The 22,943-nt window shown below is 35.8% G+C and overlaps 1 protein-coding gene across 11 annotated transcripts in view; it reads left to right on the top strand.

The window, feature by feature from the left end:
• RAD54B (RAD54 homolog B) overlaps window positions 1–22,943 on the top strand; it is a 128,095-nt gene that overhangs the window by 63,298 nt on the left and 41,854 nt on the right. For 8 of the 11 annotated variants that reach the window (XR_002135967.2, XM_019713370.2, XM_019713373.2 and 5 more), the window contains 6 exons: window positions 2,180–2,374; window positions 6,673–6,954; window positions 10,126–10,288; window positions 15,879–16,104; window positions 16,380–16,587; window positions 21,138–21,277. Coding sequence is in view for 10 of the 11 variants with exons in the window: in XM_019713370.2 (XP_019568929.2) it covers window positions 2,180–2,374; window positions 6,673–6,954; window positions 10,126–10,288; window positions 15,879–16,104; window positions 16,380–16,587; window positions 21,138–21,277 (1,214 nt within the window). In the remaining variant the exon portion in view is untranslated. Of the gene's footprint in view, window positions 1–40; window positions 342–2,179; window positions 2,375–6,672; window positions 6,955–10,125; window positions 10,289–15,878; window positions 16,105–16,379; window positions 16,588–21,137; window positions 21,278–22,943 lie in introns of those variants that run through there. The other 3 variants (XM_074316238.1, XM_074316237.1, XM_074316242.1) reach the window with 3 other exon arrangements.

Genomic DNA, 22,943 nt, shown 5'->3' on the forward strand with positions numbered 1-22,943 from the left:
CATTTTCCAATTATTTTTTGCTAGTCTATATATGAATACAGTTGATTTTTTACATATGAACTTTGCAGCCTGTGACCCTGCTAAATTTGTTTTGTTCTAGTCATTCGTTTTTTTTTTTTTAGATTCCCTGCGGTTTTCTGTGTAAACAGTCTTACCATCTGCACATAGATACAGTTTTACGTCTTCCTTTCTGATCTTTAGTTGTTATTGCCTTTTGCAATGGCTAGGACTTCCAGGGCAATGTTGAATAGAAGTGGTAAAAGTGGGCATCCTTGTCTTAGTCCTGATCTCAGTGTTTTTGCTTTTTCTTTTCCTGTTTAAGTAAATGGTACATCTTAAAGGTAAAGTAATTTAGTTTTTGGTTTGTAAATTCTGTTGTTTTGATAGCTTGTTGGGGTCAAATGTGTTTTGGTAAGAGACATAGTAAATGAGGAAATGAGATTTTGTTGTCTTTAACTAAGTGCCTTTTATCTAGCCACTGGAAATCTAGTATACAAATTAGGTGAGAAGCAGGAGCTATGACTCTGTATGAGGGTGGTCTGTATTTTTCATGGGGGAGCTGGTGTTTTAACTGTAACTGCCAAAGGGGAAAAGAGAGGAAGTAAGGCAGAGCAGAGGGAGATTTTGTCTGTAGTGTAAAAGGTTCTTTGAATTAATAGATAAGTTACAGTATTTCTGCTTCAAAACACCAAAAATTTTAGAATATCATATACATGTTTTTAACCTATTCTGCTGTTTTAAGTTTTGTCTTATTGTGTTTTGCTTTTTAAAACTTGAGGTATAATTTACAAGCAGTAAAATGTAGTAGTTCTAAAATTATCAGTGATTATTTTTGTTAATTATTCATCTAACTACCACGCAGAACAAGTTCTTTCCTGTCCCTTTCTAGTCAATCTCCCAACTCCAGAGGCAGCAACAACTTTTTGGGTTCTGTCATCAAAATTAGTTTCCCTGTTGCCCAGTTGCTAGAGAATTTCCTGTGTTAGACTATATGGATATATGCGGTATATATATGTATACAGAGGGTGCCAAAAAACATATACACATTATAAGAAAGGAAACCTGTATTAAAATTATAATACTCAATATATACCGATAACAAAAGATAAATACAAGTCATGTTTGACTTCTGCAATTACAAGTGATACTCAAAGTGGTTACCATCAGTGTCCAGACACTTCTGATAATGGCAAACTACTGCATGAGCAACATTGACCAAAGTGTCCACTTGTATACATTTTTTTGACACCCCGGTATATACCATGTTTCCCTGAAAATAAGACCTAGCTGGACCATCAGCTCTAATGCATCTTTTGGAGCAAAAATTAATATAAAAGCCGGTCTCATATAAGACCCAGTCTCATAGTATATAAGACCCAGGCTTATATTAATTTTTGCTCCAAAAGACGCATTAGAGCTGATGGTCCATATAGGTCTTATTTTTAGAGAAACATGGTATATTTGGTTTGGGAGGTTTTTTTAAATTGAGGTATAATTGACATACTAGTTTCAGCTGCAGAATATGATGTTTCATATATATTGTGAAATGATCACCACAGTAAGTCTAGTTAACATTGGATATGTTTTTATGAGTTGAATCTGAAAATGTTTTCGAGAAAAGCACAGGCTTTTGTAAGAAGAAACTTTTTATTTCTTGATCATCTACTACTGAATTCTCAGAATTGGTGGTCAAGCCTGATTACTCTCTAACTTAGACACAAAAGTATTTTAGTGAAATTTAGTTTTATTCCTTTGATCTTCTGTGGAAAAAACTATAGGTTTTTCTTTCAGAGAACTTCGTGATCTTTTAGTTTTCCTGATTTGTCCTGTCTCTGTTAATTAAATCAGTTTAAAACAGTGATTTTAGGTATTTTCCCATGGATGTTGAAATATTGTCTTTAATTCACAGAGATTAAAAATATTTTTAGTGATTATTATGTTATTCTTCAACTGAGTTTATATGACTTTGAGATGATAAGAAATTTACATTCATTGTACTCATGATAATTCTAATACCTGATATTTGAATTTCTCAGTTTATAAAATGCTAACATGATATGATCAAATATTCTTTTATACTCAATATAGTCTGATTTTCTTGTTTACTTTTGTTTGAATGACCTTCTAAATATTAAAGTGATCTTTAATAATGTGGTTTGTATATATTTTTTTATTCTAGTTAATTCAGCCCCTAAGGAAGTAACAGTATCTAAGGGACAAGAAGCAGAACCTGATAGTCTAGTTAAATATTTCAGTGTTGTTTGGTGTAAGGCTTCAAAGAAAAAACACAAAAAGTGGGAAGGTGATGCTGTTCTTATTGTCAAAGGAAAGTCATTTATATTAAAGGACTTGGAAGGCAAAGACATTGGAAAAGGTATTGTGACATTACCTAATGTTTATGATTTGGCCTAAAATTAGTATATATCGCTGGTTACATAATTGAAATATAATTAGATTTTATAAAGGTATAGATTAACTTGTTCTTTAATTGATTTTTATGTCTAAATTATTTCATAAACATAAAATTATATAATATTTAGTCATCTGGCAGTCTTATGCATGTAAGCTCAGTGAGGCTTATCCTATCTCATGGTTTTATTTTCTCCCAAAATCAAATGGTCAGCCTGGTATATACAGTTTCGCATTTTTCTGTGATTAAGCAGTTTGTCTTAGTGCACTTTTTTCCCTTTTTCTTTGCACAGTGCTAAGTGGTTAAAAGTTAAAAAGATGTTGATATCAGGAGTGGAATAGTATCTGATTTCAATAATGTCCAATAAAATTTTTTAAAAAGCAAGGAGATAATGGTTAGGCATGACCTAGATTAATACATTTAAATTGGAGATTACCATTATTTCCATTGTAAAATGTTGCCAGCATGATTTGTACTAATACAAGTTAGCCCACAGATTTAGAATGCTTAACACCAACCATGTTCTCTTACTGTTCAATTTTCAGTGTGACCCATAATTATAAAATGTATTCTACATGTTTATTCATTCATTTAAAAATTTCATAGTTTATAGTTTTTAATAACTATTATGTGCCAAGCACTATGCTATGAGTAAACATTCAGAGATGGGTATTATTTGTAGTTTAGCAGGGACAGGCCGATGTACTTGAAAATTAGGAAGTCATAAGATAATTGTTTCAATGAGTATTTTACTAAGTGCAATAGGATCATACATAGAAGGGCCATTTTTTTTGGTCCTGTTGCTGCATTTATTTAACTTGAGAAGGAAAACACTGTAATTACTCCCAAAGTCCAGGTCCTTATGGAAATATGTGCTTAATTGCTCAAAATTTTTAAAAATTAATTTCAGGTGTACAAAACAATGTAATAGTTAGACATTTGTGCCCCTCACAAAGTGATAACCCCCCTCTCCCAATCTACTACCCCTCTGACATCGTATATAGCTATTACAATTCCATTGACTCTATTCCCTATGCTGTACTCCACATCCTGTGACTATATATATATTAAATTATAGTTGACATTCATTATTATTCAACTTCAGGTGTACACTGCAGTGGTCAGGTATCTACACCGTCTATGAAGTTGTCTCCCTAAGAGGACACGTGTCCATCGGATACCCTACAAAATCTTTACAACATTATTGATTATATTTCCCAGACTGTCTTTAGAAGGGCCATTTAAGCCTGCTTAGAAGGATAGGGAAAAACGTCATAGGAGTTATTGTGTAAGGTAATATTTGAAGGATGACTAAATAGTTTTGTTTAGGGTATGAGAAAGCGGCATATACAAGAGGAAATAACATGCAAAGGCACAAAGGCAAGAAAGAATTATAAAAGTAGTTCAAGGTTTCAGGAATATAGCATATGAAGGGCAGTGACAGAGGGACAAAGAGTTGAAGTTGAACTAAATTATCTGCAACAGATTTTTTAAATTATAAAAATATTGAGCAACTGCATAAACAGTATCATGCTCAGTGTTTAGAGGAATTAAGAAAAATTGCAGCATACATTGTGTGTTGTTGGTTAAGGTAGATAGGGGCTAGATTTTGGGAGAACTTGTTCATGCCTATTTAGTAGAATTATATAAAGTCAACTGGAGAGATGAAAATGATCAAAATTACCCTGGAATAGCTCTTACCAATATGTTATAGTACATGAGATCTGACAAGTTTGCGAACTCACCCTTGAAAAAGTGCTGCATACCTCATTGCTGAATATCACTATGGTCACCTTTGAAGTACTCTCCTTGGGAAGCTATGCACCAATGCCAGTGAGTAGCCCACCCTTCAAAGCAATTTTAGAACTCTTTTTCTGGAATGGCCATCAGAGCTGTCGTTTTATTACCCTTGATGTCCTGAATATCATCAAAATGTCTTCTATTCAATATTTCCTTTATCTTCAGGTAAAGAAGTTCCCAAAAAGCAGAATTTGAATTTGCTATATGCCGAGCACTAAGCTGAATCCATGTAAATGAGCTGATGCGTAGGCATACCCCGCTGTAGCCTATATGCAAATACTACACTATTTTATATAAGGGACTTGAGCATGAGCAGATTTTGGTATCCTCAGGGTGTCTTGGAACAAATCCCCCACAGACATTGAAGGATGACTATAATTGGATTCTGCAGTGGCCCCCCGATCCTTAGTCTCACTTTTTGTAGTTTGCCTACAGTCAACCATGGTTCAAAAATATTAAATGGAAAATTCAAGAAATAAACAATTCATAAGTTTTAAATTGCATACTGTTCTGAATAGTATAATGAAATCTTGTTCTGTCCTCTTCCATCTCACCCAGAATGTGAATCGTCCTTTTGTCTAGCATATCCATGGTGTATGTGCTACCCGCCCATTAGTCACTTAGTAGCCCTGTCCTTGTGGAGGTATTGTTAAGTATTTGTTTTCAAAGTAACACTTATTTTGCTTAACATTGGCCCCAAAGCACAATAGTTTGGGTGCTTCCTTTAAGTGAAAAGGTAGAAGAGCTCACCTTAAGGCAGTTTATCATCTCATGTCATGAGAAGGGTGAGTACAGTACAATAAGATTTTTTTTTTAAATTTTTTTTAGTTTATTGGGGTGACAATTGTTAGTAAAGTTACATAGATTTCAGGTGTACAGTTCTGTATTACATTATCTATAAATCCCATTGTGTGTTCACCACCCAGAGTCAGATCTCCTTCCATCACCATATGTTTGATCCCTTTTACCCTCATCTCCCACCCCCCACCCCCCTTACCCTCTGGTAACCACTAAACTATTGTCTGTGTCTAGGAGTTTTTGTTTCTCATTTGTTTGTCTTGTTCTTTTGTTGTTTTTGGTTTATATACCACATATCAGTGAAACCACATGGTTCTCTGCTTTTCCTGTCTGACTTACAATAAGATATTTTGAGAGAGAGACCACATTCACATAACTTTTATTACACTATATTGTTATAATTGTTCTTTTTTATTGTTCATCTCTTACTGTTCCTAATTTATAAATTGAAATTTATCATAGTTATGTATGTATGTATGTATAGGAAAAAGCATAATATATATAGAGTTTAGTACTATTCATGGTTTTAAGGCTACCGCTGGAGGTGTTGGAACATATCCTTCATGGAAAAGGAGGGGACTATTGTGTCTGAAGAGGACTATGCTCTTCATTAATGTGGAGAAGTCAACACTACTGTTAACTTCACATAGTTTGGGGAATAGAGCAATGAGTCTTTGGCATTTAGGAACATCAGCTAAGTAATTTCTTTCTATATCAGCAATAACATTAAACAGTGCTCCATCATAAATTATTTAAGAATATAACTTACCAATTGGCACAAATTGTAAGTTTTAGCCTAATTTTAATAGGGAAAATTGTAGCAATTTCCAACTAGTTTAAAAAGGTCATATTTTCTAAAATGTGAGTGTTTTATTTTTTAGGGACTTAAAAGTTTATGGTATACACAGTTCTTGTCCCCTGGAATCACACAATAACTATGCATTTAGTATAGACAGGCATAGGAGACTGAAATTCCATCACTATCTATCTGGTTAATTGAGCCCATTTTGAGCAAACTGACTTGACTTACTCATATCTATATTCCACCAACATCTTACACATGGCAACACTTAATAAATGTCTGTTGAATTAATAATTCAAACAAGCTTGATATTATAAAATATCCCATTTTTTATTCAAGAGCTGGAATTTGGACCATCAGTGGCCTCTTGCCACAGTGTATTTCAACTTTCCTATCTCATGCAGAACAGCATGGTAATTGTGGTAGCAGTTGCTTTTATTGATAGCTCTCTTTCAAATTTCCAGCTCTTCCTAAATAGAAATAGAAATGTGATGGTGTTTCTGTAGTTTGTTCACAAGCAAGGAGGATATATAGCCACCAAAAACTTTTCTTGATTTTCTGCAGAGATGGTAAAACTATAGGTACAATTGGCTATAGTTTCAATAAAAAACCAACAAAAAAACTTGCTTTGTCTAAAACTTGACTAATTTTTATAGCTATATTATTATTTATTTTTTCTGATTTTAGTAATTTTTCTTTTGCCAAAATGTTAAATTATGTCTTCATTCTGGCTAATGGTTTATACAAGGCTATTTGCATTCAAAGCACAGTTATCATTCTGTATGTTAAGGGAAGGTGAAAATCACTAATTAAATCATCTTAGAGTGTCAGTAAATTAACTTTCTTTGTTTTCAATTTAAAGGCACTGGATATAAATTCAAAGAGCTTGAAAAGATCGAAGAGGGCCAAACAATGATGATTGGTGGAAAAGAAATAGAAGTCATGGGTATAATCTCCCCAGATGATTTCAGCAGTGGCAAATGTTTTCAGCTTGGAGGTGGAAGTCCTTCTACATCACATTCTTTTCAAGTTTCCAAGAAGTGTTTTTCTAACCCTTTAAAAAGTGTCTGTAAACCAAGTTCAAAGGAAAATAGGCAGAGTAGTTTCCAAAACTGCAAACCACGCCATGACCCATATGCACCAAGTAAGATTTAAAAAATAATTTGACTATTCTGTTTTTCCTGTCATAAGATTTTTGGTATGTGAATTTAAAGTTTCAATTTTAAAGTTTTCAGGTGAAACTATATTGTTCTTCAGATATACAGTCTGGCGCAAGGGATGATACTGATGTTGAGTAAGAATATAGTTTGGGAATTATTCGATAAGTAAATGCATTCCAAGAAACAGTAATCAAAATTATGTGTTGAAGGAAAATATGCAAATCGTAGATGTACACATACATGTGTATAATTTTGGATAAAATCTGATATCTTTAGTAAGGAGAAAAATTAGTAAATTCATGAGACAGGATTATGTTTATATTCCTGTTTTGAGGACCATATGTTTGATCACTTGCATTAGTATATTACAATATTGAATGGTGAGTTGTCATGAAAAGAATTCAGTTCAGTCAGTTCATTTTCACATTAATGAATTTAATTTAAAAATAACATTAAAAAATGAAACCTAGCCTGTTTTTGACTTTTAAAAAAAAATTGATTATTCACTCAACAAGTATTTTCTTGAGTGCCTTTTATATACTGGGCCCAAAGGTAAAACTGTCATCAGAGAGCTTATCATTTGGTGAGGAGACAGGCAGTAAATTTGAATTATAGTGTAGTGGAAAAATTGGAGAAAAGAGTATGCTTTTTTCATAATAGTGGTAAAGTGAAAATATGTGAAGTAATATAATTAAGTACTTTGTCCTCTTGCTAGTATTATGGAAACAGAATTATTGAAATCAAGGGGCCTTTGAGGCAGCACAGTTACCTACCTAGTAGAATTTGAAAAGGGCTAATAAAAATTGTGACTCAATCAATCATCAGAAATAAATAATCCAGTATGGTGAGAAATGGCCAGAATAGATTTAAAAGTATCAGTCCCAGGAATAAAGAAAAATTCCTCCTGGGAACAGGTAAACTTCTTGTGAAATGTGAATGTTAGCATGTATAATACTGATATGTTGAAAGTTTGTAGTGAATATAAGTAGAAATAAAAATTAAGTTTAGGATAGCAAAAACTATAAGAAATAAAAGAGTGTAATATATATTGTATGTATTATATATCGTGATATATCTCCTTTGAGATCATTTAGATCAGTTACATAACTTTGCATTTTAGGAAGCTGAGGCCCAGAAAGGTGAACTGACTTAACTAAATTCAAATAATTCTTGGCATAATTGGGATAAAAAACCCTAAATTAAAAATTCCTACCTCTATATGAGCTTTTTGAGATTTATTTGAAATACAGACACTGGAAGTTTATGCTTCTGATTTTCTTCCTTATCCAAACATTCTGTCCCATCAGATCTTTTAACAAGCTTACTTCTCTCCTTTATTTCTCCTTTCTCTTTACCTTCTTCCTGTTATGTAAGGGAGGACTGTGGGGAACTGGAAAGAATATTGTGCTTATTCAGAGACCTGAATTAGAATCCTGGTTTTGCCACTGAACCAGTGGTTCCTTGACCTTGGGGGTAGTCCCTTACCTCACTAATGTTTTGCCTCCTCATGTGTAAAATGTGGGTTCCAATAACTGCCATAGAGACTTAGAGTGCCTGGTGTATACTGTATACAATAAATATTTGTTGAGTGAGCAAATTAAACATTTTATTGTGATAATTTATATATATGTATATATACATATATATACATATATATATACACACATACATATATGTGTATATATATGGAAGCCCTTTGTGTAAATGATAATTCATTAGTCTCATTTACTTATTTTATCTTGCCAAGGGTAGAATTATGTTATAGAGTTTAAACTAAAGCATGAGAGATTTTGTTAGCATTAAACGATGCCTCACTGTGAAGGTACACCGGCATCTTAAAATTTGAACTGGTGTCCTATTATCATGGTGGTTTATGTTTTATCTTTCTTGAAGATGGGCAACTTGTTAGTTGACTTATGATCCTATGGTCCTTCTTGCTTGAACACTGTATGCTCTTCACCTCTGTCTTCTGTTTACCTCCTTTGTCCTTTTTAAAAGATAAAAAAAAAACAAAAAAAACCGAGGCCATTTTTTTTGTTGGAAATCTACAAGGGATATACTCTTGCTTTGCTACTGGGATATAGAGGAAAGCCAAGGGCTAAGTTTTCCATTTTCACTTCTCAGTGTCCTCCTACTTGCCAGAAGTTAACCTCAAAAATTAGAGTTCCTTTTACTTGTTCAGAAACTTAGGAAGAGCCACAGAAAACTTTCTTCTGGGTAATTGCTAATAGTAAACATGATCAAACTTTCATTTCTGTGCCTATTTCCACACTGATGGATATTTATTTAATCTACTGTAACCTTTTTTTTTATCTTCCCCTCTCCTTGTCCTCTTTTTCTTTTTGTTTGTTTGTTTTTAAAATCTGGTTTCTTTTTTAACCATGACGTAGACATACAAATAAATTCAAAAAATATTTTGTTGAGTTTATTATGTGACTTCAGATTTATCAGTTGAGACCTACTATCTTGTTATATTTTATTAAATAAGTTTTGGTGGTATTTTAATCTTTTAAATTGTATTAGCATATTTCTAAAGAATTACATTATTCTATGGTTACTTCATGCTCCTTTGCAAAGATTCATTAATTTGATATTCATGAATGTAGTAATTAACTTTAAGCAAATAATAGTGAAGTCAATGGAAAATTCTCAATCTGACTAATAGGAGTGATGATCATTGTTAGTGTGTACAGTACTGAAAACAAAAGGAGCCTTTATGTTAAATTTAGGGAGCCTTTCAAGAATAAGAAGCTGTGAGCATTAGCAAGTGCATCTTGGCAAAATTCCAACCTATGCTTTCTGTTGGAAATAGTTCTCTTTGCTTTGAATACTGAACTATTAAATGTTGTGGCTTAGTGAATTTCTTATTAGACAATAGTGAATTTTAGTGGTTTAAGAGCACTTTGAGCATATGAAGTTTGGAAAACTTTGTAAGTTTTTGCATGAAATCTTACATCAATAAAGCATGAGATTTTACTTTTTTATTTTGTACCGTTGCTTAGCATTAGTTTACTAAATTTGAAGGTTTTTTTTCTTTTTTTGCCACAAATGATGGCAATCAGTTCTATCTTACAAGTAATTAAAGCAAGATAATATAGCTGCTAACAATGTGAAATTGCAATTCATTTGTAATTATAGTTTTACCTTTTCTTAAGATTCTCTTGTTATGCTACAACCAGACAATAATCATCAGTGGATGTTCAATAGGAACTGTTTCCCTATTGTGGATGTAGTGATAGATCCTCATCTCGTACGTCATCTTCGACCACATCAGAAAGAAGGAATCATGTTTCTTTATGAATGTGTGATGGGAATGAGGTAGGAAAATAAATCATTTGTTGAGTCCAATCTGTTTTGATTCAGCCTGCAACATTATGGTTTTCTAGGAAGAGTCTGATATAATAACTCTCAGAAGGTACATCATGAATTTTAGTGGGAATGGTGAATGATACTTAATGTGTGCGTTAAGTGTTCAAGTGGTTCTTGATGGTGCTAGCCATCCTGCTAGAAGCTGGACTCAGAATCATGGTTCTCACTCATAAATAGCTTATAAAGTATTTGAGGAAACAACTAAATACAGTCAAACCTTAATGTGGTATAAGAAGAATTCACTAGTAGTATGATAAAGCTAGATGGGGGCAAAAATGGAAGAAGTCTTAATTCTCCTCATGAGAATTTTAGAAAAAGGTTTTCTCCTTAATCACCTCTACTTAAAATGAAAAAAGGAGGCCACCTTCTAAATTGAGTTTTCTGATTAAAGAATTGTAGTATCCTTTCTTAAAGATATTATAGAAGACCTCCCCCCACACCCCCTCACCCCCACCCCAGCCAGAAAACCCCAAAGGAAATAAAAGAGAATCAAAGGTCCTTGCTAACATCTTGGTATATTTTCCTCCAGTTCTTTTTACTTTTGTTTTTAATGCATAGGCCCATGATTTTTAAATTGGTCATTTAACAGGAAGTTGGGAATGTAAATTTTCCCAAGCTCTCAGAACCCATTGAATGGTGACAAATTAAGGGAATGCTGTCACCTGGAAATGGTCTAGACTCGTGTTCTCTCTCAGATTTGCTTTTCTCTTTGGAACTCTTATCTTAGTTGGCCTGGAAATCATCTCTGATCTCTTTTCTTTCACCTTCTCAATCTGATCAAAACCGAACTTTTAATTATTTTGACCTCCTAAATATCTCTTGATTCCTAATCTTTTCTGGCATCCCACTGCAGCAGCACTAGTAACTGATATAAAATTATATTTTTATCTGGATATTGCAGTGGCTCCTAACTTGTACATCTGCTCCTCAAATTCATTTTACTTATCACCACCAGCTTGCTATTTCTGAAAAACAGTTTTGAACATGGCATTTCCTTGTTTAAAATAATTCAGACTCTCAGAACTTAGAGCAATGTTTCCTAATCTGTGATAATGCACTCCACTGGTAGTGTGTGGGGTTATTTCAGGTATACATGGGCAAGCCTGGTATTTAAATTTTAATAGTAGCATATTTTAGCTAATGAATTATTATTGTACATTAAACTTTAGGTTTCACAGATAAATTATGCTTAGAAAGAGTTTTCAAATAAATAAAAAAAGTGAGCTGATTTAAGGAAAAATAATAATTAACACATATATATGGCAAAAAATCGTGATGGTAGTCATGAAAGACTGGTGTTTGGTGACACTGACCTACAAGATACAGTCTGAGCTTTCAAGGATAACTATCCTCATCTTTTGTCTTCTGCCTGTCTTGCCAGGCCAATAGCCTTGTATTGCCCTGCTTGGAATTCAGTTCAAGTTCCAACTATACTGAACCACTTAATTCATGTAGTGAATTCCTATTCATGTTTTAGAACTCTGCTCAAGGTGCATCTTCTCAGTGAAGGCTTCTTGCTCTCTTCCCTTCACCATGAAAGGATGGATCACTATTTTGTCTTTGCCACTCTGTATATCTCAACTGGTGTTGGTCTTGCCTTGGCAAATTGTTGATCAAAAATGATAATAGTGGCTATAATTTGTATTTGTAATTTTTCTCTATACTTTGAAATAGAAAACATATATAAAATTACTTTTTGATTATTCTAGTAATGAGGAATAGAATGATAAACAAACTATACTTACGTTTTTGGTAGTATCCTTAAGTTCCTTGGACTTTGTAACTTTAATTTTTAATTTTTTATTAGTTTCAGGTGTACAAAGCAACATAATAGTTAGAGATTTAAACCCCTCATGAAGTGATAACGCACCGCCCCCAAACTACTACCCCTCTGACAACTTACATAGCTGTTACAATACCATTGTTACAATGCCATTGATTATCTTCCCTACATTGTACTCCACATCCCAGGACCATATATACCTATATATTTAGTTATAGTTGACATTCAGTATTATTCTTCTTCAACTTCAGGCATCCAGCGCATTGGGCACAGTCTATGAAGTGATCCCCTGATAAGTCCAGTGCCCACCTTATATGATCTTTACAACATTGTTGATTATATCCCCCATGCTGTATTAACTACCAATTTGTACTTCTTAATACCTTCATCTTTTTAATCCTGCTCCCAACCCCACTCCCTTCTATCGCCATGATAGATCTAGTACCAGTCTGGCACTAGACCTAGTTATTACAGTATTATTGACTGTATTCCTTTTGTTATACCCTACATCCCCATGACTACTGTATAACAACCAATTTGTACTTCTTAATCCCTTCTCCTTTCACCCATCCTTAACCCCACTCCCATCTTAGATAAGTTCCTCTAAGATTTCTTGCAATACTGGATTGGTGGTGATGAACTCCATCTTTTTCTTGTCTGGGAAGCTCCTTATCAGTCCTTCAATTCTAAATGACAGCTTTGCTGGGTAGAGTAACCTTGGTTGTATGTCGTTGCTCTTCATCACTTGGAATATTTCCTGCCACTTCCTTCTTGCCTGCAAAGTTTCTGTTGAGAAATCAGCTGACAGTCTTATGGGGGCTCCCTTGTAGGTAACTAACTGCTTTTCTCTTGCTGCTTTTAAGATTCTCTCTTTGTATTTAACCTTTGGCATTTTAATTACAATGTGTCTTGGTGTGGGCCTCTGGGTTTATCTTGTTTGGGACTCTCTGTGCTACCTGGGCTTGTATGCTCATTTCCTTCACCAGGTTAAGGAAGTTTTCTGTCATTATTACTTCAAGTAGGTTTTCAGTTTCTTGCTCTCTCTCTTCTTCTGGTACCCCTATAATGCAAATGTTGGTATGCTTGATATTGTCCCAGAGGCCCCTTAAACTCTCCTCAACTTTTTGGATTCTTTTTTCTTTTTGCTGTTCTGGTTGGGTGTTTTCTGCTACCTTATCTTCTACATCACTTGTTGGATCCTCTGCTTCATCTGATCTACTGTTGATTCCCTGTAATATATTCTTCATTTCCGTTATTGTATCCTTTATTTCTGACTGGTACTTTTTCATGGTCTCCATCTTCATTTTTATGCTTCCTATCTCTCTGTTGAAGTTCTCTCTGAGATCATTGAGCATTCTTATAATCAGTGTATGGAACTCTGTGTCTGATAGATTGCTTATCTCCATTTCGATTAGTTCTTTTTCTGAAGCTTTGTTCTGTTCTTTTATTTGGGACATGTTCTTTGTCTCCCCATTTTGGGTGCCTCTCTATGTTTGTTTCTATATACTAGGTAGGGCTGCTATGTCTTCCAGTCTTAGTAGAGTGGCCTTAAGTAGTAGACGTGTTGTGGGGTTCAGTGGCACAGTCTTTCTGGTCACCTGAGCCACACGCTTCAGGTATGTCCCTTGTGTGAGTTGTGTGTGCCCTCCTCTTATAGTTGAGCCTTGGTTGATAATTGCACATCAATGGGAGAGACTGACCCTTGGGCTCACTAGTTGTGAGGACTGGCCTTGACTACAGTGGAAGAGTTATTGTGCAGGGGCTGATCCTACAGAGCACGATCTGCCTCAGCAGGACTTTGATGCCTGCCCAATCCACACTTTGGGTGTCATACTTGGAGATGGCTGGGTAATGCTACAGCTTGTTTTGAAGATGGCCACTGGGGGCGCCAGCCCCAGGACCACCTTGAAGGGGATCCGCTGTAGGTCAAGTTCAGCCACAGGTCATCCCCACCCAGGGCCACCTGACAGGAACCACAAATCCGCAGATGGCTGCCGCTTGTATTGTGCTTGGAAGCACCTTGAGAGGCCAAGCCACAAACCAAGGCCAGCTGCCGCTAATGCCATGCTTAGGGCTGAACAGCCAGAGGTACAGGACATGCTCAAGCCAGATGCTGCTTATCTGGGTTCTGTGAACCTTTGAGCGACCCTAGGAAAGTCTGCAGTTTGAGCCAAGGCAGGCGGTCTGTGTGAAAAAGACACTGGAAGCGACCTGGGTGTGCTCAAAAGTTGGGCGAGGCTGGGTCTTGAATCGCCACAGTGTGGTGATTGATCAGTGGCAACTTGATATGATGGTTGCCTGCGTCTGCAAGTGAGGAAGGGGGAGGGCTCAGCAAAGAAACTATGGCTTTCACCAGCTCCCTCGTCCAGGAGAAAACTGCCTCTCCAGCCCCCATGCTAAGCCAGACAACTCATTTCCCCCTCTTGCCCGCCCCCCCCATATGGCCCTGCTACCTTTCCAGCCGCTGTGCCGGAGCTCAGAGTGCGTGATTCCTTTGGTGGGTAAGTCCCCGTGCAGTCCCTTTAAGCGGAGCGCCTAGAAGTGCAGCTGCACTCAGTCTCAGTCACAGTCTACGCTGGTTTGCATAACCAGAAATTATGGGGACTTCTCTCCCTGGCATTGGAATCCTGGGCTGGGGTGAGGCAGGGACCTCTCGCTCTTCTGGAGGGTAGGGGGGACCTCCACAGCCAAAATATCCCTCCTGATCTTTATCAGTCACACACGGTTGTGGGACCAGCTCGTTCTGCATCTCTGCTCTTCCTACCAATCTGGAGTTGGCTTCTTCTGCACGTCCTTAGTTGAAAGACTTCAGTTCAGTTTGATTTTAGGCAATTCTTGATAATGGTTGTTTTGTAGGTAAGTTGTAATTTTGACGTGGTTGTGAGAGAAGGTAAGCACAGTGTTTACCTACTGCGCCTCCTTGCTTGTCCTAAGCCCTGTAACTTTTTAAATATGTATCATCTACAGAGGGTGCCAAAAAAATGTATACACATTTTAAGAAAGGAAAGGACTGTATTGACGTTGTAATACTCAATAGATACCAATAACAAAAGATGAATACAAGTCACATTTGACTTCTGCAATTATAATAGGTACTCATTACCATCGTTGTAATTTTAATAGTTTTTCCTTTCTTAAAATGTGTGTACTTTCTTTTGGCACCCTGTGTGTGTGTGTGTATCTCAAAGGGCTTTACAAACTACAAAGTGGTATGAAATGCCACTCATTAATAATATTCTGTATAATATTTATAATATTTGACTTTAAATTGCATTAAGCTAGTAGATCTGTAGCATAATGCTAAATTATGTGTATTAGATCAAGTATTTAGTGTTTAATATTTCTTACAATATATTTTAAACTGTTTCAATATTTAATACTGAAACTGATAAAAATTGCTGAATTGCTAGTGAAGCACAGAGTTAAAGTATTCAAATGTAGATATAAAATTTAGATTCATTTCTGGTCTCTAAATATATACATATAATAGCAACAGATGATTTAGATTGAACTAATTTCAGATTTGTTTTACCAGTTTAGCTGACAATAAGTATGTAATGATTACAATGATTTAAGATGCAAAAGAGATAAGTTGTAAAACAGGTGAATGAAAAACTAGAAAAAGTGTTTATTGGGGGTGTAGAGTTTGTCCTAATTACAAAATACCAGCATCTGGTTCTTGACTAATAAGTGATGATGTTAGAGGAATAAAGTATTTTCTTATTGTGATTAAAGAAGTATAATTATTTCTAACAGGGTGAATAACAGATGTGGAGCTATTCTTGCTGATGAAATGGGTTTAGGGAAAACATTGCAATGTATTTCGCTCATCTGGACTCTACAGTGTCAGGGACCCTATGGAGGCAAGCCAGTAATAAAGAAGACACTTATTGTCACACCTGGAAGCTTGGTGAATAATTGGAGGAAAGAATTTCAAAAATGGTTAGGAAGTGAAAGGATCAAGATATTTACTGTTGATCAGGTAAGAGATTTTTAAAAGTTTAGTCTTGGTTATTTTCTAAATCTCCAGCTTTTCAAATCAATACTGCCGTTTTCACTCTATGTAGCAGTTTTTCAAGTGTATGTAAATCTCTAACTCCTTTGCAGAAAAATGAAACTCTTGGTTGTAATTTGGTTTTGTGTTAATGTATTCTAATACTTGATTAATGGCTGTGAGAAATATGCTGCTTAAATTTCATTTCACACAGTTTCTATCCATGATTTATTAAATATTATCTTTTTTTTTTTTTTTTTTAGGACCACAAAGTAGATGAATTTATCAAATCTCCATTTTATTCTGTTCTTATCATCAGTTATGAAATGTTACTTCGTTCCCTGGATCAAATTAAAAATATAAAATTTGATCTTCTAATCTGTGATGAAGGACATCGTTTGAAGAACAGAGCCATTAAGACAACTACGGCCCTCAGTAGCCTCTCTTGTGAGAAAAGAATAATTCTAACTGGTCAGTATTTACTTTTGGGGAGATAGGATGGAATTGTTGCCTAGTGAACATATAAAACTTATAATATGATTCTTGGCATCCAAAGAATTGATAGTGTAGGATGGAATTCATACTAATAAACTTGTGGTAATTCAGCCTTGGTAGGATTGAATTTTCAAATTCTTATGTAATTTTCTAGAACTCAGATTTTGGGGTTTTGAGGGAAAAAAACAATGCTATCATGGCAAACAATGTAGGAGACGGGATTGGACTGCCTCTTCTTGGTCCCTAAGCCTGACTTTTATAGCTGTGCAACTTTGAGCAAGTTATTTAACTTCTCTGTGCCTCAGTTTCCTTATCTGTGAAATAGGGATAATAATACCATGTACTTCATAGAGTTGTGTGAGGGTAAAGGAATTAATCCATGTAAAATTCTTGGAAGACTACCTGAAACATGGTAAGTGATTAATAAAATATGTGTTATTTTTATATAGTATATATGTGCTGCATGCACGTAGTTTATTTATTGCTAGCCAAAATTTCTGGTTTACACTGTCTGGAAAGGTGGGATGGACTGTATGTACATACAAGAGTCCTTTTCTACCCACTTCTTTGTAGCTTAAGGTTTAGACTAGAATCAGGCCTGAGTAGCTCAGTGTAGCTTTTCTTCCACACCTCACCATGGTCCTGAGTGGCCCTTTCAATCTGTCATTCTGGCAGCAGAAGAAAGAAAAGAGTTATACTTATTGCCAATATTTACAACTCTTCCATTTTTACTCAAGGCTTCATTTCCTTATCATCTTCCATCCTTTTGGAAGGAGTGGGCAAGGCGTGGTTGTTCTTATTATATCATGATCTCTTGTGTCATTTTGTCTTTCTTGTGTCCTTTCTGTACTGCTGTGCTCTTCTTTGAAGTGACAATGAGGAGGGAAGAGGTGTGACCAGTAGCTTTTTCCTCCATTTGACATCTTTAGAGTAGAAGTGTGCCCTAGAGCAACAGAAAACTCCCCTATACCATTCTCATTGAGTTGAGGTATGGAGGGTACCCATCTTTTAAGTAATTCATGGTCATTTGATTTGCAGTTTGTGTAGGAGGATTATATTAACCATTACTAAAAGTGACTTAAAACTATACAAGCTTTTTTGAAAGTTTAAATGTTAAGATTTTGAGAAATGTTAAATGATCTTTATATTCTTCAGATTTAGTCACTTAAAGGTTATAAAGGTAAAAGGACAGGGATCAAATCTCTTAGTTATTTGTATCCCCAAGATTTAGTAGATGCCCAACAAATGTTGTCAGTGATAATAGTAACATGGAAAACAGAGAATAGAAAAACTAACGTTGTACATTTAGAAAAAGCTATTTTTAAAGGAAAAAAATTAGGAAATGGAAAACTTAACTTAGTGATTCATGTATCTTTGGATGTTTGAAGAACTGAGTGGATTCTTTATATTTGATTTCCAAAATTGCAATTAAAGTTCTTGACTGGCCTTTGATTTTGAGATCGTTGGGGCCAGAAAAGCAAAGGAAAACAAGATGTAGTTGAATTTAGTTACACTGTGTTGGAAGAGAAAAACAGAGGCTGTTTCTTTTTACTCTTGAATGTGGGGCAGTATTGCTTATTTGAAGAGTAGTAGCAGCTATGGAGTTAAAATGGCATTAGAAGGGGAAGAAAAAGAAATTAAAAAGATTGAGAAATATGGATTACTGAAAAGTACCAAAGGTAAGGAATCAAAATAGGATTTTCTTCCATTTGAAAATCAGATAATTTTTAGGTGCTGGGACTATTGATTAAACAACTCGGGTCTCCTGTATTTTCTGGAGAATTACCCTTGGTTGAATAAGAGCTTACTCTCTCACCTGTGGCTTGGTCAGTGATTCACTCACAATATAGCAGAAAGTGAAAAAAATGCCAGCCTCCTTGCTTCGCTAATTTCCTTGCTTTCGCTAATTTTGTACCAATTTTATGGTACAATTTATATTCTAATGTTCCCTATAATTTAGCTGATGCCATCCTTGCTTAGTTTCTTCCCCTGCTATTTTCTGCTTCCATTATTCCCTTTCTCCTGAGAGCACTCCCTCCATAAATCATGTGCAGCCAAATCCTTGTCTCAGGCTCTGCTTCTGGGGAAACCCAGTATAAGACACAAACCCTTCCTCTCATTGACACAAAGTAAGACGCATGACAAAGGCTTGGTTGGATGAATGTCTGGAAGGCAACCACAGTGATCCTTATACCTTTCTCTCCCCTCTTCTTGCTTTTCCCATTCTTCCTATCTTTATTAGTCATTGTCATCGATATTCTTTTAAAGGCTTAAGAAAATGCATACCAGCATAAATATAGTTTCTATAGTCTTTCTATGATGTGTCTAAATATTTAGAACTGATTAGATCTATTAAAAAAATTAATAAGCATTGGTCTTACCTGGGGTTGATCCATTTAGTCTTCTTCTTTTTTTTTTTTTTTTTTTTTTTCCACTTTCTTTCTGAGCTATCTTGTTGCCTTGGTTATTCATGGCGATTACTGGTTTACTATTTGTCTTCCTAGACATCTACAGGAGTGACTTCTGCAACAAGTTGATAGGAAGAGGTCTTTCTTTTGTTTTCCAGTACTTGTTGGTAGAATGTTTTACTTTTTCTCCAACTGCAGGCTTTTTTTTTTTCCTCTCTCACAAGGTAGTGCTGTGTTTTCTCTGCACTATTCCAGCTTCTCCCACAATGGGGGGATTCCCTGGGAGATGGGCTTCTCCTCTGTTAATAGTTCATCTAGGTCACAGGGCGCAGTGTCCCGGTGGGTATGCAGAGAGCTTTTGATGTTCCAAAGCTCTTCCAGCTCCTGATTCAGAGCCCCTATGTTTCAGCAGTTCTGTTTACTCCTGCAGGGATCCGCCCAGATAGGTGGGGCCAGGGGCGGGGTGAGCTGTGAGACGTGGCCCAGAGCAATGGCGGCGACCACCACCACAGCCGGTCCTGCTTCCACAGGTCTCTCCCCTTTGCCGGAACTAGTTGGGCTGTGAATTTGTGTCTGTGGGCCACAGTTCTCAAATATAGCAAATTTTCTGTTGTTTTGATCTGACACTGCTACTGTTTCGCTTCTAGCACCGGGCAGGTGGGGGTGGGGCGAGCTCTGGGAGGGGAGGGAGGGGGCGGCCAGTCTCAGTGCCTAAGGCTCCGTTCTCTGCTCGGCAGTGCGGGCTTAAACCACCGTTTTCAGCCTTCTTCCCTCAGTCTTTTCTCCGAGGTCTCTGCCGTGAGCGTTGGGTTCAGCCGTGTTATATGCTGTCCCCTCAGCCCTGTGGAGCCCTGGCGGAGCCCTAGCAGTCCGATCTCCCGCAGCTGCGGTAGTTCCGGGAAGCAGCGAGCTCGGCGCACTGAACTAGGTCTGAGTCCTGCGCCCGCTCGGCTCCGTCTCCGTGTACTTCTCCCTTTCCTCCTCCCCCCACTCGCGCGAATCTCCCACCTGTAGGTGATTTCAGTCGGTAGTGGGCCTCTTCGTCTTGCCTGTCTGCTGTGCAGGGAGTCCTTTGTGGAGATTTTGTTGTTCGATTCTTTGTAAATTCCAGGGGAGCTTTACAGAGGCTCACCTCACTCAGCCATTTTACCGGAACTCTCCCCATTTAGTTTTCAAGGAAGTGAACATTAAACTCTGACATTGTGAAATTTGTATCGTTTATTTTAATGAAATTAGTACCTTTTATATTATTTATATCTTTGGATAATATTTTTTAGTCTGTTATTTAAAAGTCACCTGACATACTGTTGGACCATGCTGATTTATATATTCTTTTGATATTATAATTATTGAAACATGCTAATGTATCTTTGAAAATTAGCCCAAAGTTATTGAGTATGTAATATATGCAGGGTATATTGTTCCATTCTAGTCTGTGTAAACTTTTAGGATTAGTTAAAATCCCAATTTGCTATGATAACTTTGAAAGGTAATAATAATAGGTAATAATAAAAGGAAATAATGATAATTTAGTAGACACTGTGCTGGTTATTTCACATATTGTCTCTGTGTTTTGTAATATCAGTGGGAAATTATTATCTTCCCACTTTTATAAGTGAAATAAAAAATCCTGAGTTTACCTTAAAGAGTTTAAGCAATTTATCCATAGTCACACAGTTATAATAATATTAAGAATCACTAACAGTTATGGAACATTTATTGTGCTCCAGGCCCTATTCTAAGTATGTATATGAATGAACTCATTTGATCCTTACGACCCTAGGAGCTACTGTTATCCTTATTTTATAAATAATAAAACTGGGTCACTTAGAGGGTAAGTGATGCAGGTAGGATTTGAACCCAACCAAACTTCAAAACCTGTACTCAGCCACTATGCTATACTAAATAAGAATTTAGTACACAGTTAAAACCAGAGTAAAAAATTTATATGATGATTAATATTCTTTTTTCAGCTTGATTTGGTTGCTCTTTTGTCCTCAGTTTTAGGGACTTGACTTATATTTAGTTCTCATAGGGAAGAAAGTACATACACATTTCTATATAGACCTGTAATTGTAAAATAGAAACTTGACCTTCTCATCACTTTTATCTCTTTAGGTACTCCAGTTCAGAATGATCTGCAAGAATTTTTTGCGTTAATTGATTTTGTAAATCCAGGAATATTAGGCTCTTTGTCATCTTATAGGAAAATATACGAAGAACCCATCATTATATCGAGACAAGCTTCTGCTTCTGAGGTATAATTTACGTGAAAAAATTTAGGTTAAGAAAGAGCAGTGTGAAAAAAATAAAAAGAGCAATATGTCAGAAAATTATGTGTAACTTGGTTATTATCTTAATCTAGGAAAAATTAAATTAGTATAGTGAATTCTTTTTTCCTCATAATTCTCTAACTCTTGCGTTCCTTATTTTGTTTTATTTTTTTTTAGTTTCAGGTGTATAAAACAGCATAATGGTTAGATATTTATATCCCTCACAAAGTGATAAACCCAAGTCTACTACCCATCTGATACCATACATAGCTATTGCAATACTATTGCCTGTATTCCCTATGCTGTACTTTACATCCTGTGAATATACATATATATATTTTTAAATTACAGTTGACATTCAGTATTATTTTATATTAGTTTCGGGTGTACAGCACAGTGGTTAGACATTTATATAATCTATGAAGTGATCCCCCTGCTAAGTCCAGTACCTATCTGACACCCTACATAGTCTATACAACATTATTGACTATATTCCCCATACTGTATTTCACATCCTCATGTCTATTTTGTGACTACCAATTTGTACTTCCTAATACCCTCATATTTCTCACCCATTCCACAACCTCCCTCCCATCTAGCAACCATCAGTATGTTCTCTGTATCTATGAGTCTGTTTCTGTTTTGTTTGCTCGTTTATTCTGTTCTGTAGATTCCACATATAAGTGAGATTATATGGTATTTGTCTTTCTCAGTCTGACTTAGTTTACTTAGCATAATATCCCCATGTTGTTGCAAATGGTAAGATTTCATTCTTTTTTTTGGCAGAGTAACACTCCATTGTATAAAAATTTTACCACAATTTCTTTGTCTAATCGTCTATTCATGGGCATTTCAGTTGTTTCCATATCTTGGAAGTTGTGAACAGTGCTTCAGTAAACATAGGGGTGCATATATTATTTCTTTTTCTTTTTTTTAAATTAAAATTTATTGGGGTGACAATTGTTAGTTAAGTTACATAAATTTCAGGTGTACAATTCTGTAATATATCCTCTATAAATCACATTGTGTGTTCACCACCCAGAGTCAGTTCTCTTTCCATCACCATATATTTGATCCCCCTTACCCTAATCTCCCACCCCCCACCCCCCTTACCCTCTGGTAACCACAAAACTATTGTCTGTATCTATGAGTTTTTGTTTCTCATTTGCTTGTCTTGTTCTTTTGTTGTTTTTGGTTTATATACCACATATCAGTGAAATCCTATGGTTCTCTGCTTTTTCTGTCTGACTTATTTCGCTTAGCATTATATTCTAAAGATCCATCCATGTTGTCACAAATGTTACTATATCATCTTTTCTTACCACCGAATAGTATTCCATTGTGTATATATACCACAACTTCTTCACCCATTCATCTATTGAAGGACATTTTGTTTGTTTCCATGTCTTGGCCACTGTAAATAAAGATGCAATGAACATTGGAGCACACTTGTCTTTTTGAATAAATGTTTTCAGATTTTTTGGGTAGATACCCAGGAGAGGGATTGCTGGGTCATATGGTAATTCTAGTCTTAATTATATGAGGAACCTCCACACTGCCTTCCATGGCGGCTGCACCAGTCTGCATTCCCACCAACAGTGTATGAGGGTTCCTTTTTCTCCACAGCCTCTCCAACGCTTGTTACTATTTG

Source organism: Rhinolophus sinicus, linkage group LG12 (genome assembly GCF_036562045.2).
Source record: "Rhinolophus sinicus isolate RSC01 linkage group LG12, ASM3656204v1, whole genome shotgun sequence".
In the NCBI taxonomy this organism is placed as follows: domain Eukaryota; kingdom Metazoa; phylum Chordata; class Mammalia; order Chiroptera; family Rhinolophidae; genus Rhinolophus; species Rhinolophus sinicus.